This window comes from Punica granatum, chromosome 4 (genome assembly GCF_007655135.1).
Source record: "Punica granatum isolate Tunisia-2019 chromosome 4, ASM765513v2, whole genome shotgun sequence".
Taxonomy (NCBI): Eukaryota; Viridiplantae; Streptophyta; class Magnoliopsida; order Myrtales; family Lythraceae; genus Punica; species Punica granatum.
Genome location: NC_045130.1, coordinates 12,883,509 through 12,901,252, shown reverse-complemented (window position 1 = coordinate 12,901,252; position 17,744 = coordinate 12,883,509). Strand labels below are relative to the sequence as shown.

The window sequence follows — 17,744 nt, the reverse complement described above, 5'->3', positions numbered from 1 at the left end:
TTCGAGCTATTCTTCTCATATAGGAGTGACTCGAAGGCAAATTATTCAAGTTTGACCTACGGGATTAACAGGAATAGATATTGTGGTCTTGTCCAAGGGAATTTGAACCTAATGTCACTGAAATGCATAAATAGCCGCCATGAGTTGCCTGAGGGGTTTTTCCATATCTTTTTTTAAGGTGACGTTTGATTTAAGTATTGTTAAATTACGGATAATATGATGATCGGGGAATATTTTGACTATGAAATTATTTTTTTCCGGATTGCATGTCAAATATGAGATTATTATGTTTGGTAAATAAATTGAATTACAGGGAATGTGAGTGACAAATATAAATGATTTATTTTTATAGAAATAAGGTGTATGTCCCATAACGATAATTTTATTGTAATTTGAGAATTTTTTGTGCTTCGGATGCAAATATTTACCAATCACGGTTGTGAAGTTTTAACTCGGGAAGTGATTACAAAGTTTTAACTGGGGCAAGTGATCAGAATGGTCGGCTTTATAACCAAACGCTATACAATATGATATAAAGGTTGGACTTTACAATGTAAAGTTTCCACTTTATATTGAACCAAACGGCCGCTTAGGGTAAAATGTAGTCTAGCTCTTTCCTTGAGGTCTTGTTAAACGACAATCAACCTCATTTTTGACAGATATTAACGATCCATCCATTGATCATATGTTGACTTAGTAAGAAAAAAGAATCTTTTCATCCACAAGAATCTTTTCTTCCGCTCTTCGAGCTGTTCATCACATTTCTACTTCAAGAGTGTGCCATCGTTGTTCCCGTGCCGAGGAGACTGTCCTACGTGTCTTACATGACTGCATCAAGACTCGCGATGTTTGCCTAAAGATTGTCTCGCTCGTTTACATTCCATCCTTTCTCTTCCTTTCCCGGCCGGATTGTTGAAGAAAGGTACCAGTAGAGTTGTCGGTCGAGAGTTTTTGCTGTGGGATGTTGGCTGTTTTGCTCATGGCGTAATAAGGAGTTATTTGAGGAGGATTTAGGAGACCACCTAGGGAGGGTACGACGATATTGAGAGTGGCCTCGTCCTTCTAACGAGCTGGGCAGTGTATTCCGAGAGCTACTAGAGCTGAGAGGGGATGGAAGTGGATCCAGTGGTAGCCTCCCCCTCCTGGCTGGATTAAACTCAACACGGACGAAGCTTCTCGACGTAATCCAGGGCTGACTGGCTGTGGTGGAGTGCTACGGGATAAGAATGGACGCTGGATCTTAGGGTTCATTCATAATATTGGTTGGGCCTTGGCAGTTTCGGCGGGGCTATGGACGGCTCTTATCGGCCTGGAGCATGCTTGGAACTTAGATTTCCGGTGTTTGACAATCAAGGTAGACTCTGAAGTGGTGCAGAACTTGATTTCCGGTATGCTTGCATTCGGCGCCCTTTGGAGAAGGAACGGACTGTTGAGATAATCAGGCATCGTTATCGAGAGGCCAATTGTTGTGCAGACTGGGTGGGTCGTCATAGATTTTATAACCTAAAATTCTCCCTATTATAGATTTTCTTCATTAACAAAACTCAAACTTATGATCATGATTAAAGAGGTCAGATGCTAAATCACTTGAATCAATTTAAATTATTATATGTAATTGGATTTTGGTACACAATTAATCGCATGCAGAAAAAAATGAGGGACGTGTTCATGGGTCAGAATGGGTTTTCAATTATACACAAAAGATAGTTCACACAGAAAAAAAAATACATTGAAAATAACAATAAAACGAACGATAATTTACAGTAAAAGTACTAAAACTATACAAAAAGTTGAATTTTAGTCATATATGTATGTTTGGCCCACGTTGTCCTAAAGGTTAGCTCCTTAAATACTTTTGGCAAAAATCGTAATTAGAAGATAACGGTGTTAAATCGATTCACACGGTTTTCCCTAATTTGTTGAATAATATTATTAATTTAAAAATTTTGAAAAAAAAGGTAAAATTAAAAAAATCAAAAAGAGAGGGGGGAGGGGAGTCTTCCCGGACGGAGGTCGCCAGAAGCATCTTATGCAATCAACCAGGAGGTGCCACGTGATTGATTTAATGCCGTTAACTTTTAGTTCTGATTTTAGAGCAAAAGTATCTAGTGGACTAAATATTTAGGACTATTTAAGTCAAACTAATACATTTATGATCAAAATTCAATTTTTTTGCGTGTTTTAAGATTTTCACTATAATTTTGCCTAGAATGAAAAAGAAAAAAAAAACTCAGAGAATACAAGGAATTCAAGTTTTTGGCTAGTTCGGCAGAAACAACCAAGTTGGACCCCGAGCCCAAGGTCCTGGTGAGCTCTTGCCACATAGCCCCTCTCCGCTTCCCCCTTGGGTACACTCCCCTTGATGGTAACTTCGTAAATTCAAAATTAAAGCATGAAAAATTACATCCTAATCCGAATCAACTCCCCCACTAAGTAGGATTATCTTGTTAATGAGTTCCTATTATCTCATTTTGATCTCCACTAAGTGCAGGATACGGATTTCTCAAGTCCCATCCCGCAGCAAAAAAGAAGTCCTTGTGTTGGCAAAGTGTACAATTGATATCTTAACGTGAGGAAATTTCTAATATGATTCCGTGTCACCATGACACACTTAATATTTTAGTTTAAATGTTTAACATTTTAGTTTAAATGTGTAGTACTTTTGCTATTTGTGATGCATTATATAAAATACTAAACATTTCAATCGTAATATTAAATACTTAAATTGAAAGTAGAAGCAAAAAAACATTTATATCTATTATGATTATTGAAAATACTAAACACTTAAACTGAAAATATTAAACGTATCATGATCACACGAAGTCATGTTAACTAAATCACTTAACCCAATGAGAAAACAAAAACAAATAAAATATGATACAGAAGCCGCCTGCCATGACTGGCTAAATAGATTTCAAGCAAATTGTCTCTTTCCTCTAAGACGCGATCTATCTTTTCTATTCTTTATTATTTAGATTTTTCATTGTTCAGGCAAAATGATTAATTATTTATAATATGCAAAAACCAATATAATCCACCCACATGTTTTCTTGTCCCTTAGCAACTTAAGAAGCTTCATCTCACAATCTTCATGTCCCTCCACCAATTGCAGATGACGAGGATATCCGAGACATACATGTCTAATTCTGCCTTCTCGCCTACCTCTCTACCTTTCTGTGCACGTACGGGTTCTCCTACATGAAGATGGATGGATGAACCTTTGCAGTTCCTACTTAGGTTTCATCAACCACCTTTTTTTTTTTTTTTGGTAGGCGGCGAAATATCAAAGAGAAATTTCCCAATCAATCGAACAAATTCGATATACTGAATAATTGAGGTTATTACTTTGCATTGATTGTCTGCTAGCCCACGGGAACCTCGACTGCATATTAACCACACCCTCCAAGCGTGTCTATGCTTTCGTTCCACAATGACGAGCCACGTACAATCCAGTGGCAGCTAAATTAACCGAACCACATATCTTACTAAATATCGTAACACCACCCAGAAGACAGCTTACCATTTGGAAACAGTACAATTGGGGATGAACCATGTGTTATTGCTAATGATTCGTATCAAACCATCATTGTCTCAGTCGAAATGACACTAAATTGTTATACGCTAGCACTAATTGAGTCGATCGATTTCAGTCCAACATTTTTCCGATAAAAATCATTTTGCCCAAACAATCAAACCCAAAACCAACCAATACGTATCTCTTGTAGATCTCTGAACTGTCTGCGGGTTGCGGTGTCATCTATGCTTCCATCCAATTTCTTAAATACATTTTCTTATCCATTATGAGAACTCATGTCTTGAAAACACACAAGTCAGACTCACCTTCCCCAGCAGCTTCCTCAGCCCGCAACCACTCCTATAAGCTTAACTGTACTGACATGCCAACAACATATACTAACAAATACAATAATTTTTTTTTTCGGTAGGAAAATACAATAATCTTTTGATGACAACATTGTTTTAGTACTAATCAAACTTACTCTGTATATATACAATACACACACAAAGCCCCTCCGAGTGGTTCAATTTAGAGCAGAACAAGGACGTGACAGCCACTCTTTATCCTACAAAATAAGACCTCATAACTCTCTTTACAACCTCTCTGCTGTCTTCCCAAGTTTCCTGTGAGATGAGGCGTTTCCTCAGGTATCTCCGGTCAAAGCTCGCTGCACGGTGTGGCATGTCGACTAGGGGTGACGCTGCAGACAATGACTGTGAGAGCTGCTCGGGCCGTGGCTGCGAGTTGAGTCTGCAGTTGGTGAAGAGGTACAGCTGGGCGGACATAGAGGCGCTCACGGAGAACTTTGCCACGGTAATAGGGTGCGGAGGGTTCAGCACCGTTTACCTTGGCCGGCTCTCTGGTGGCGTTGGTCCGGCTGCTAGACTGGCGGCTGTCAAAGTCCACTACGGCAGCGAGCGGATCCACCTCGCGTTCAAGCAAGAGCTGGACATCTTGCTCCGTCTCCACCACGAGAACATAGTCGGCTTTCTAGGGTATTGTGATGACCCAGAATCCGGGGCGCTTGTATTCGAATACGTCTCCAACGGGAACCTCCAGGAGAAACTCCACAGCCAGCATCCGGCTCTTCCATGGAGGGCCCGTATTCGGATAGCCTTCCAACTGGCCCAGGCCCTGGAGTATCTCCACGAAAAGTGTGCCCTTCACGTCGTCCACGGGGACCTCAAGTCCTCAAACATCCTCCTCGATGACGCCCTCAACTGCCAACTCTGTGACTTTGGGTTCGCCAAGCTGGGCTTCTCCTCGATGGTGCTGCCATCTCCGAGGTCAAAGCACGTGATGATGGGGTCTCCAGGGTATGTGGACCCGCAGTACCTGAGGACGGGGGTCGCATCGAAGAAGAATGACATGTACAGCTTCGGTGTGATAGTGCTGGAAATGGTGATGGGGATGGAGGCGTTCTGCACAGACAGGGGCCAGGTTCTGGCTGCAATCGCGGCTCCAGTGCTCGAGGACCTGGCTCGCCGAACAGCAGAGGAGGTGATGGAGATGGTGGACCCAAAGCTCTCAGGGGAGTTCGACGTGGAGGAGGCGAGGGAAATGCTTAGTATCGCTAAGCTTTGTCTCAACCAGTCGCCTGTGCTCAGGCCTTCTGCTGGCCGCGTGCTTCAGATTATGAACGAGAAGATCTCCTCATCCGTCGCCTTATGCAGGTCTTCACCGGAGTGCCTTGGGAAAACTCCATCAAATATGGCCATTTATTGTCCAAAATAACTTATCTAGCGTGCTCGTCGCTTACAAATGTGGCTTTGTAAATCATCCATTTATGTATTTCTAGGACATAGTATTGAGTGTATATGATTGATACTGGCTGAGCCAACAAAAAGTACATGATCCATACTGTGTGGTGAAACTATACCTATGTGCAACCCGATTATTTGAATTTTTTTTTATTTTTGTATTTAATTTATGTTTCTTTTTTATGGACCTCTGGTATGATCTGAGGTTGTCTGTGATTACATGACATTTAATTTGAGTTTATTTTGTGGAAAGAATGTCTGAGAGGTATTTTCTCATTTTATTGTTGCCAATGGTCTGTGTTGAACAATCATCGTATCGGTTGGAACAATTCCAAACCGCAGTACGAGAGAAGCCTCGGTTCTCAGTTTATTGCTAGATTTTATTTTCATTCATTTTCCGCACTTCGCGATAAATGAGGCTTAGACGTATAAAGCCCAGGAGACCGGCCCAACTAGGAGTGGCCCATGATCGAAACCCTTGATAAAACCGATCCAAAGTCTCGGCAACACCTGACTCGGACCGATGTGAAATGGGTTGGCAGCTCATAGAGGAAAATTGCGGACTCTTCCAAACTTGGCAAGAACGAATGTGGAAGAGATATTGGGCACGTACGCAGATTAAGTGTGCCATAAGTAATTTCCATGCGAGAGATCATCATAAATTGCGTCCAAATATTGCACGAAGCGGAGAGGATGGTAGTGTGCATCATAATTTGGAAATATCTTATTTCTACTTCATTGCAGCGGATTGCATGGAAGATATGGACGTGAGCTCTCTATCTGGAAGTTGAATATTCCTCACATGGAAGAGATGTCTAAGGACGTAAAAATTAAATGGAAAACTGACGTGTGGCATGTGTCGATGAATAGTGGGTCTAGAGTCTTAACACATTCGGAATAACTCATATTCTAACCCGTCCGGTGTCCTTTTATCCACCCGACTCCTTCATTGTCAATACTCGAATCTCATTCCCGGCTCTTTACATACGGAATTACTCTTTCTGAAAAACAACAACACCATCAATAAAATGAAAAAATCACATACTGAACTTATTGCAGTTTATATAGTGAATAATGGATGAAAAATTGTTAGGGAGAAAAAAGGAAAGCTCATACTTGTCAAATAAAATGCAAACATTAATTTGTTTTCTTCTATGGGAACAAACGAGGTAGAAGTGTGAAGAGAGAGATATTGACAAGCTCGTGGGTGAAGAGGGGGAAGAAAGGGCAAAAGGCTAAACTTAAGAGAAATTTGGGGCTGCAGTGATGCATGAGATGTGTAGAAGGACGGGAATAGGATTGGGCTAATGATGGTGAGGGAGTCGAGTGGGTAAAAGGGCGCCGGATATGTCGGAATATGGGTAATTTCATGTGTGGCAAGAGTCTATACCCACTATTCATCCACAAATACGCCATATCAGTATTCCATTTAATTTTTAAGAAAAATTTGACGTCATGCATGCCATAATTGATACTATACTCTAAACGATGTGCTGAGGTTATGATAAAATTAATATAAAAGCAAAGATTGTATTATGATTGATACTACACCTTAAATGATGTGTTATATAGTGCAATTGTTAAAGGTTGTGATAAAATTGATATAAAAGCAAAAGGTTACTATGTCATGAGAAGTTATTAGGTGATTCTACCTTGTCATGTGGCGTGGGGAAACACCAATTAAATTGCATGAAACTAGGAATTTGGTACTAATCACTCGGATAATTTCCATAATTATTCTTCATTAAAAAATTTTTATTGGTTCTTCATCACCACGTCATTTGAGATATGATCATTTTAAATTTTCTCCTATGTCATATATTTTTTCCTTCTTTTTTTAATGATACAATTTTGCATTTTTTCTTTTGGTAGGTTTGTTTTCCTCAGTAATATTTGCCTTTTTCAGTCATAACATATATATATATATATATACACATACGTAATATAGTAACATATATAGAGAACAATTTGGTTCTAGATTTCGGTTTAGGTTCTGAGTACCTTATAAGCTGGAATCAGAACTGGATTTCACTGATTCTCAATTTTCCTATCCGGATCCTATCATTTTCTTAACAAGTATTACCCAAAATTTACCTGTTATGGTAGGTTCCAACCGATTCCGATTCTATTTCATACCCATGCATACCTTTACCAATGACATATACTCTTACTTGAGAACCAAGAAGATAAATAGTCTTCCCTTATAATTTTAAATACGTAATATATTTAATACCAACCCAAGAAATAAATCTTTCCATTCAATACCATTAGCATTGTATTTGTATAGAATTAATTACTTTTCATTCCATTGCGTTCCTTGTACCGACTCTGGCGTTCGTTGATTGAATTTGTAGGTCGTATATGGGTGCATTAATGAACCTTGCGAGGACCCTTGGCCCTGCAATGGCCACAGGGCATTACACAAGCTTAGGGATATACATGGTTGCACCTATGTTGGGGGCTCTCACAGGTGCAGTGGTGTACACAATCTTGAAGGACGCTGACGATGAGCCCAACCGGCCTTGCACACTAAGGTGCTTTGGTCACTCGATTGCCACTTGCGTTTGGAAGGGATTCACTATGGCTATTAGCGAGTGCAAGACGATCCATGATGATGCATCTGGTTAATGAGACATGCACAAGCAAGATATATTTTGTTTATTTAGCAATTCCATTGTTACTCCCTTGGTATAATGCATCAATAAGACTCGAAAGTTACGCCACGTGTTTCCCCGTTCAAGTAATTACCATTGAATTATGGTCTTCATACGACGAAGGTAGCAGGCTATCCTCGTCAAAACTAGTTGATTTCAAGCTTAAAAGGCTTAGATATGGTACTTATATTGTGCTTATCGATGTTTCCTTGCCATGGGCTACAACCCTTTATTTTTTTTTTTTTTTTCGATGATAAGTTTGTTCTCCCTATCCCATGAACACTTCATAAATCTAAGTGTAAGCATGTGTGTGGGTGGTCTCACAAAGACTACGTGTGTAAGGGGAGATTTGATGCTCCAATTCTCGAGAACTACTCACAAAATATACACGCATTTTATCCACTTGCATTAACCCTAGAAATTCATGGGCTACAACTTCCTATCACATAGAAGTAGGATTTCCTATGAACTTTCCACCTACAGCTTTCTATGTGTGTTTCGTCCTTTCATTTTGATGCAAGTTGTGTCGGTACATTTTTCTTTGGGTAATAAGTGAGGCACATATACCTAGTATAAGGAAAATAAAACCAAAAAAAGGGGCACATAAGTCCCTGGTGAGGATCGAATGCAAGACTTTTTTAATTCCGAGCGGAGCCTTGTATCACTACACTAAGACCCCTTCCTCAAAGTTGTGTAGGTACATTTTCCCACGCCATAGTATTGCTTTTGCCGATCCTGCACTATAATTAAGGAGGTAAAAGTGCCCAAAAAAATAATTTAGGGGTGAAAGTACTATGTCCTTATAATCTAAGGAGTGAATATATAATTACTATAGGATAAAAAAAGGTAAATTATTGGGAATGATCAGAACCATATATAGGGGCTTTTCGTAAAGTGGGATAGACTAATTGCAAATGAATATAGATTAAGAAGAAAAATATATTTAAGGTGATTAATTAACGTTGAGATAGCATTACCCTTGATAGGTCAACTCGACTGAATTAGTTGAAGTTCAATTGGACTTCCAGATAACAGATCCATTCGAAAAAAAATGGCTCAATTTAATGGGGGAAATAGCAACTCGACAAAATAATTATTATGATTTTATTGATTTTTATTTTGCACTGTTGAGTTAAAGTTATCTTGATTGCAAAACCAAACCGGCTGCAACGTCGGGGAAGCCGTACCGATCCGAGCCGATCGCTACTATAGACTCGACCCTGCTGCTCGACAAGAAAAGAACCATCCACCCGCACCCAGCACGTACCGTTGGAGGAGACCAGAGAGGAAGGAAGAGTTGCGGACGGAGCAGGAAGCTGAAATCAATACCCTGACCAGCCATCGATTGGTCCAGAGGGAGGAGCGATGGATGGAGAGGAAGGAGAAGGGCTAAGGCTGAGCAAGCGTTTCTCCGACAAGAACGGCAGCGGGGAGGTCGATTACAAGACCAAGTCCGGCACCGCCTGGAGCCACTCATACCTCAACCAGAAGCCATGGCACCCTCTCTCTTACCCCAATCAGCGCCGCAAGTGGATAGCCGAGCAGCTGCACGCCCAGCGCGATCGCCGTGCCGAAGAAATCGCTCGGGAGGTTTCGCCTTTTCTGATTCCCATCCCTTCTCGGTCTTTCCGTGTTTGCCCTAAAATTTCCGAAATTACGGGGTTAGTTAGCTCATCGTCTTCGTTTTGGTGCCTCTGCAGTATGCGCAAGAACAGGAGTTTTTCCGTCAGAGCGCTCTCGTCTCCAAGAAGGAGAAGGAGAAGGTAAAACACTTGACCTTTGGTCTCTATTGCAGAGATTTGATATGTTTTCCAGTTACTCTCGGATTTGGAGCTAGTCAAACTAGTGAGGATTTTGCTCGACGAACATAAAGCTGCAGCAGCTTCATTCTATGACGAAGTCTCTTCTTCTGTTATTTGCTATTGAGTCAAGAGAAGTGTGGTGATTTTTATCTGAGCCGAGCATTCCGGTGAAGTGTTAGGATTTTTTTTCTTTTTTATTTCATTGGGTATTCTATCCTATCTTGACTACATTGACTGGACCAGAATAGATAGGGAAGAAATTCCTTCAGGATGCTGAAGTTCGGTATAAAGTGTTAAGTGTTTGTAATTTCTTATTTGCAAGAGTTTACTTCGAGAAGGGAACAAATCATTGATCGAATTCAAGTCCAAGTGCTGCTAGTAGTTCTACTATGTAATGCATAACTGAGTTTTCTCCACTTGGTGCGTTATACCTGTCGTGTTCTTGCAGGTAGAGATGATGAAAGCTGTTAGCTTTATGTATGTTCGCCCACCCGGTTATAACCCTGAGAGTGCCAGGGCTGCGGAGATTGCTGATGAGAGGAAAAAGCAGGAGCAGGGAAACCCATCCCAAAATGAACCCTCCAGTTCAAAGTAAACCTTACTTCTTGCATTTACTTTTTTGGCTGGGACCGTCTTCTTTCAAGTTTTCATTTAATTGGCGGTTGAGCAGCATTTTTTCTTGATTACATCTCTCCCCATGTAAATAATACAGAAAGTCTTCTACTATTGATAGGGCACCTGAATCTATTACTGCAAATCAACCAGCCGAGGTAAAGAAGAAGCCGAGGCCTAAGGATGTTTTTGGACGTCCTCTGCCAACTGAAGAAGAGTTTGAAATACTAAAAAATGCTCCCAGGTATAGTCCACCATCCTGTATTTGATGTTTGCACCAATAGAAATGCATCTGTTTGGTGACCATCAATAAATGTTTATCTTCTTTTGCCAGTTAATAAACAAAGATATACATTTTACAATGATATAAAAGCTGGACCTTTCAACTAGTTTTCTACGTTCTTTTTGTTTTAGTTTTTACTTGATTTTTCATATTTTGTGGAATAATAGCTGAGTTAAGCATGCAATGATATGAAAGTTGTTCGAATACAAGTATTAAGCATTGTTTTGGGGATGAAAAATCTTGGCAATGGATGTGAGCTACTTGAGATGGCATTGTTGTCATTTCTGTGATAACGTGGGGCATCGTTCTTCCTTTAAACAGAATGCCTTAATATGTAGTTAGGAGTGCTAAAACTTTGAGCAATTTATTGACAAACCAAAGAATTCTTCTCATATGTGCCATCTAATTTTTTGTCAGAGTTGCATTGCACTGTAGAATTTTGCAATTATTTTGATTTTAGTGAAGGCTGCTCGCTCATGTAGTGAACAATTATTTAGTTGAAACTTGGGATTTTAGGAAATTTTGCTTCCCTAGTTATTTTTAATCATATCCGAGGTTACTGTCTAATATCTAATACATTGATATTATGGTGTTATTTCAGGCTAGATACTGGCATTGCTGCGAGGGCGAAGCCCTTTGGTGTTGAGGTGCGTAACGTCAAATGTGTAAGATGTGGAAATTATGGTCACCAAAGCGGTGATCGTGAATGCCCACTGAAGGATGTGATAATGCCCAATGAGGAGAGCCGTATAAAGAGGGATGATCCTTTGAATGCAATCTTGGCTCAGCAGGATCCTTCTGAGGTGAGTCTAAGTAATTTTCTTTCTTTTTGCTTGAGAGGCCAGTTGTAAGGGCCTGTTCTTTCATTTTCCTACGATCCTGTACAGGATGTTTTGGTTAAATGTGTGGAATACTAATTCCATAGGAAGGTAATTTTCTTTCGTTTCCCTTGGCCAGTCATAGTTCTGGTTAGATGTGAGGAATAGTAATTCCATAGGAACACTGTCACCGCCTCTTGCACCTTCTCTCTTTCTGATGGAGGTGTGCTATGGAAAGCATTTTACACCTAGCTCTAGCTGTCAGGTGAATGTTTTTGTCTTCTCCGTTTTTGGTGTTATTTTGAAGTCTGATCTTCATGATGCCTTAGCTGGTGATTGAACTTGAGCGCAACTGTCATGATGTGCAAATTTGTGGCAAATAGGAATATCATGTAGAACTTAGATGTTCTATTAGGTTGATTATTACATCCACAATCGAACTTCTACGAGCACATACTACGTCCTTCCTTTCTTTGGAAAGCTGACACATTGTTTTTCTGGGTGATTGGTTCTTATTATTAGTTTTGATATTTTGATGTCTTCCTGAAATTGCAGCCACTGAAGTGGGAGCTGAAACAGAGACCTGGAATGAGTCCTCCTCGAGGAGGGTTTGATCCTGACGATCCCAACCAGCAAATAGTCGCTGAGGACATATTCGATGAGTATGGAGGTATGCGATTTTCAATCTCTTCCACTTTCACTCTTTCATTTGTCAGCTTGTGCTAGGTTCTAAGAACAACAATATTCCTGATCTTCTTATTAATTATAAGTGTTATATCTAATATACATGTAGGCTTTCTTGGTGGTGAGAGCATCAATATTCCTGATCTTCTTACTAACTTCTCTGCAAGCAAACCAAAGAAAAGGAAGTCCTCAAAGAAAAGTAAGCACAGAGAGACATCTCCGCCCTCTGAAAATGAGAGGAGGAAGTCCGACAAACAAGACAAGAAGCACCACAAGAAAAGGTGGAGCGATTCTGAGTCTGCTTCATCTGAAGATTCGGTGCCCAAAGCGAGGCATCGGGAGAAGAGCAGGGGCAGGCGGTCTCATTCATCGGAAGATTCTGACCCTGGTAGGCACCATGGAGCTCAAAGGAAAAGGAAAACCAATGCGAATTCGAGTTCATCAGAAGATGAAGATGAGAGCAATAATAGAAGTAAGAAGAGCAAGAAGATGCATTATTTTTCAGAATCATCCGAAGATGGTACAGATAGGCATGATAGAACTCGCAGGAACAGGAAAACTGATGCCTATTTGGAAAAGGAGTATGACTCATATGAGAGACACAGCAGAAGTAAGAAGAACAAGAAGAGACATTCTTATTCTAGTTCGTCCGAAGATGACATTGATAGGCAGCACATTCATGGACACCGAAGGAGTAGTAGTAAAGAGAGGAGGTTGCATAGAAAATCTGAAAATTTCGATTCAGATGATCATCGTAGAAGGAAAAGCCATCGACGGCATCACCATTGAGATTAAATATCAAAGAGGAGTGGGATCTTCTTGTTTGAGTTTTCCTATACTGTTACTCTCTTCCTGCTCTGTATAGATTTTCATTTGATCACCGTAGGCAAGGCGGATAGATTGTCGAGAAATGTGGACCAAAAGAGTTGGTTTGTTGGGAGGGTGTTGGTGTGGACTGGTTGTGGAGGTCGGAAGGAGCTCAGATATATGCATCGAATCTCATGTATCACTTAAGTCGTTAACATCTGCAAGAGTGTCAGTTTGATTCTTAATGTTAGCAATTACTCGGTAGATGTTTCAAAAATAATATTTGTCATGAAATAGTTTTTGAAATTTCAGAAGAGAGGTAGACGAAGAGAGACGACTGACTGGGTCTAACCCGAACTGCTAAGCTCGAATCTGCCTTTCCTCTCCCTTTTCAAGTGGTCCGAAAACCTCCAAAGGGGACCTTTACTAACCTTAATGGGATTGGATGATGTTGGCCGGTGTTTGGACACGACCCAGATCTGGCACGTTCTCTCTTCATTTATTTGTTAATGACTCTGTATCGTCGTAACACAAATCTTCCTATTAGGATACTGCAGCCTACTATAACGTCCAACGGTGAGAGGCTCCGTGTCATTCATATTAGAATTTCCCCATCTGTAAATATTTTAAGGAGGCAAGTGATCAAACCCGGGAAAATCAGTGATTCAAACATTACCCTTTGATTACTGCACCTCGACAGTCAGTCACCAGTCACCGGTCTGTTCTTCCGTATATTATTTCGCCCATTGGTTCCTGCCCCGGAGATTGTGAAAGCGTCTCCTCCCTAGGGTTTTTGACACTGCGAAGTGAGAAAGCCTCATGGCGTCGGGGATTCTGGGGCGATGCAGCGGGGGGTTGATGGCCGCGGCCAAGTCAGCCTCATCCGCTGCCGGTGGGAAGGCTACTGGTCGCTCGAGTGGCGGCCTTCAGAAGTTGGTGCCCGTGTCCCCTCAGCTCAGCAAGTTCCTCGGGGTCCCCGAAGCCACCCGCTCTGCCGCCGTCAAGAAGGTCTGGGAACATGCCAAACTCCACAACCTCCAGGTCTCTCTCTCTCTCTCTCTCTCTCTCCGTTTCTCCAACACTGAAGTGTAACTATTCGGTCATGGCATTTCGATCAATGGATTGCTTATCTAGCCGTCAGTAATTGTAATGTTTCGGAGTACTTGGTTCTCCAAGAATGAGTTTTTCGGCATTTTGTAGCTTTGCTGCTTGGAAGAATACTATTTATTCGACGGATTCCTCTTCGTCCAACTAGAAAATTTGTGTCATTCTTCATTTGGTTTAAACTTCCATTAATTTACGAGGTCAGCATGTGGCTAACCGCATGATGGCATCATTTTGCGGCTGCTACCTTCGGCGTATGCCGTAACTGCTATGGTTGGCCTTCCATTGATATAAGTGGTGGTGGCAGCGACTTTAGGTTGGCGAGTTCTGGGAGGTAAAACACGAGAAATCAATTCCGATGTTGCAGAATGATGTACGAAGTAATCAAGTTCTCTGCAGGAAAGTGCATTCACCATCGACAATTTCCCCCCTGAAAAAAATCAGTTATGTAAAAGAAATTGAGCCCTTAGATACAGAAAGTGGTGGTACAGGCTGATCTGATCAAAAGTTCTCACTTCGGTAAAAGTATATATTCTTAGCGCTCTGTTTGCTTGACATTGCTCTGAATCATATTGCAGAATCCAACAAACAAAAAGGAAATCCGCTGTGATGAGACGTTGAAGACCATATTTGGTGGGAAAGAATCGGTTGGGCTGACCGAGATAGTTAAGCTGCTCTCTGCCCACTTCATCAAATCCAATTAACCTCTGCCTCAGCCTCTGAAATTTATGACTAGCTCGAGTCTTTCGTCTAGGGAAAATCTGGGTACTGCTTCTTGTTTCATCCCTTGTTCATCTGGTGTAAAATCGGAATTGATGTATAGGAATGTGCTTTGATTTCTAAGGGGCTGTATTTGGTGCTTTTACTTATCTACCTATCAAGGAAGACTGTTAACTTTAGAAGCAATGAGAGAAATTGCTACAACTCTCTTCTGCCAGTTTGCTCTAGCATTCAGCTGTCTTGATATTGTCTGTGAACTGATAATCGACTCTTGAAATGTTCAAACCTTACCATCTCAAAGCTTTATATGTGCTCAGTATTATCGGTCACTTTGCATCCCGAGCCTTCTAGGTGACTTTGTTTTTCAGTCCAAGATGGAGTTTATTCTTTTTGGTTTGTAAATAGTTTTTTCCCTGCTTGGAATGGAAGACTGCAGTCAAGAAATTGCGATCTGAATCGATTAGTAACTCAAGTTCAGGTCAGAAAGGGATGATTTTTTGGCAGTAACAGTCGTGAAGTTGCTGCGGTTTCATGGTCTTGTGAAGTGAAAAATCATAGGAGCTTTCGAAATTCATATTTGGTGTCCGTTTTTATTAAGTGGAGTGCGATGGTCACCGTTAGATGGTTCAGTCACTCCGACTGGTGTCCTTGCAATTCTACATGCTCCAGGCTCCAGCAGCATCTTGAATTCAGACATTTCCCGCTGGATTGCTGTCATCAGTATTCCAGATTCCACAATTTTCCTCGATCACATTAAAATCTCTAAAAACCATCCAAGGAAGAAATTCCCGACAAGCACCTTGAAGCTTTTCAAAAAATGATCCAAAAGATGAGTACGCCATTAACGGCAAACCACCACGCGTCTGCACCATGATCAGGAAGGGAATACCAGAATAGTCCTCTTGAATATATTAGGAACCACAAAATTGAATCCAAATAAATTGACATGCTCTTGCCAAGGCAAAACAACTATGAATAATAAGCTAACAACAATTAAAAAAAAAAAAAAAAAACAAAAGAGATCCCACCATCGTTAGCCCAGCTAGCAACTCGTTTTGGGTAGAGCGGATTCGGCTTCACTGCGGCATGGACTCTCAATTTCGCTTTTCTTGTGCATCTTTGAGTTATTGTATCCGTCAGCCTCCTTATGATCTGTACTGGAATCAGATTCTTCAGAATCATATTTCCAACTTCTTTGCTTGTTTGATTTCTTGTGCCTTAATCCACTACTCTCAGCATCTGCATCACTCTCTGAACTACTCGTGCATAAATCTTGGCCATCTGCCTTCCTGTTCTTCACATTGTTTCTTCCATCATCTTTTCCAGATTTTGACTTCTCATCCTGCTTCTTCCTGCTATACTCCCTATCCAAGAACGCATGTTCCCATCTCCAATGTTGGTGTCTGCTTCTTCGGGCTCTTGCAGGATCCTCTTGCACCTGTTCCTAGTTTGGTTTTGCAAGGGCCTATGCCAAGAGCAGCCCGCAATAATTCCATCTGCTTCTCCTTTATAGTAGCAAATCAGTGCGTCTGAGTATCGGACACCCTGAAAGAGAGACCAACAAACATTAAAGCACTATGCAACGACAATTTTCATGTTATGCTGACACTGTTTTATGTTGTGTGCTAATGAAAAAAAACAAAAAACAAAAAACAAAGAAAGATCACCTTCTGTCAGATATAGTCCTGCTGCTGGATCCTTCAAGACCCTCAATCGCTTCTAGTGCCCGCCAAACCCCTTCGAGCTTCCCAGCAATTTCAGCTTCCGGTGTATCCTTGATCAATGAGCTAGTCCTTGAGCAAAGCGAGCTTTTCCTTGACCAAAACGAGCTTGAGCTCAAACTGCCCCTTCCGATCGTGCTCAAGTATCTCCTTTGGGCTCACGAGAGACTCCAGCTGTGCCCGGATCTTTCTTGAACCCCTTGGTGGGCTCAACAGCAACCCTCCCATTCCTCGGCTTCAAGAGGAATTTGTTCTTCTGAATGTATGTTGAGGGTATTAATCCCACCTGAAAATAAGGAATTAATATTAATTGCATTTTATGAGGTTTGGATACCAAGACTTATCAAATTGACTTTTTAATCCATTGGGTTTATACAGATTCGGGCCTATTCATTTTTTCCATGTGAGATTTTATAATTCCCAACACCTGCTCTTACGTGTAACATGCTCATCTTCCGTGTGCGAGGGGGATTAATACGAGGTACACTCTTGACTGCATTCGAACGTATTGGGCCTAGCGTGGTGTGGGTGTGCACATGCGCATTGGCGCGCATACATGTAACCTGGGCTGTCAATCTTGCGTGTTCAAGCGAAGGGGGATTAATATGAGGTACATTCTTGGCTGTACTCGAACATATTGGGCTTAGCATTGTGTGAGTGCACACACGCGCGTTGGCTCGTATGCGTATAACCTGGGCTCCCAATCTTTCACGCTCGGGCGAAGGGGACTAATACGATGCGCACTTTTGACTGCACTCAAACATATTAGGCCTGGCGTGGTGTGGTTGCGCACACGCGAGTTGGCATGCACACGCGTAATCTGGCTCCCATTGTTATTTTTTCATTCATATTGAATTTCCGTTTGACTTATAAGGGTTCGGGCTCATTTCCACTTAAAAACTCAAGCTGATAAGTTTTAGTACCAAGTTTCATATAAACCAATAAATATTAATTCATTTTTTCAATGCGGGATTAATATCATCAACACCTGCCCTCACGTGCAACGTGTGGTCTATTTCTACCTACACGTTGTCACGTGCCCTTAAACATCCGCCCTAAACAATTGACCTCAAGTTGAGCTCATCTTCCGTGCTTGGGCGAGAGAGGACTAATATGAGGCGCACTCCTAGCTGCACTCGGACATATTGGGCCTGGCGTGGTATGAGGTGCACACGCGCGCATACGCCTAATTTAGACTCCGATATCATATTGAATTTCCATGGACGTATACAGAATCGGACCAATTTTTTTAAAAAAACTTA

The 17,744-nt window shown here is 41.3% G+C and overlaps 3 protein-coding genes across 3 annotated transcripts; all 3 read left to right on the top strand.

Moving 5' to 3' along the window:
• Positions 1-4,049: 4,049 nt before the first annotated feature.
• LOC116205314 (probable receptor-like protein kinase At1g33260) lies at positions 4,050-5,393 on the top strand. The gene has a single exon (XM_031537884.1). It carries the CDS (start codon positions 4,148-4,150, stop codon positions 5,249-5,251), a length of 1,104 nt encoding a protein of 367 aa, XP_031393744.1. The 5' UTR covers positions 4,050-4,147; the 3' UTR covers positions 5,252-5,393.
• Positions 5,394-9,103: 3,710 nt separating this feature from the next.
• On the top strand, positions 9,104-13,217 carry LOC116204780 (uncharacterized zinc finger CCHC domain-containing protein At4g19190). The gene is made up of 7 exons (XM_031537064.1): positions 9,104-9,521; positions 9,632-9,694; positions 10,182-10,324; positions 10,467-10,589; positions 11,230-11,431; positions 12,002-12,116; positions 12,240-13,217. Exons 1-7 carry the CDS (start codon positions 9,297-9,299, stop codon positions 12,917-12,919), a joined length of 1,551 nt encoding a protein of 516 aa, XP_031392924.1. The 5' UTR covers positions 9,104-9,296; the 3' UTR covers positions 12,920-13,217.
• A 229-nt stretch (positions 13,218-13,446) lies between these two features.
• LOC116204781 (upstream activation factor subunit UAF30) lies at positions 13,447-15,063 on the top strand. The gene is made up of 2 exons (XM_031537065.1): positions 13,447-13,978; positions 14,620-15,063. Exons 1-2 carry the CDS (start codon positions 13,757-13,759, stop codon positions 14,743-14,745), a joined length of 348 nt encoding a protein of 115 aa, XP_031392925.1. The 5' UTR covers positions 13,447-13,756; the 3' UTR covers positions 14,746-15,063.
• The last annotated feature ends 2,681 nt before the right edge of the window (positions 15,064-17,744 follow it).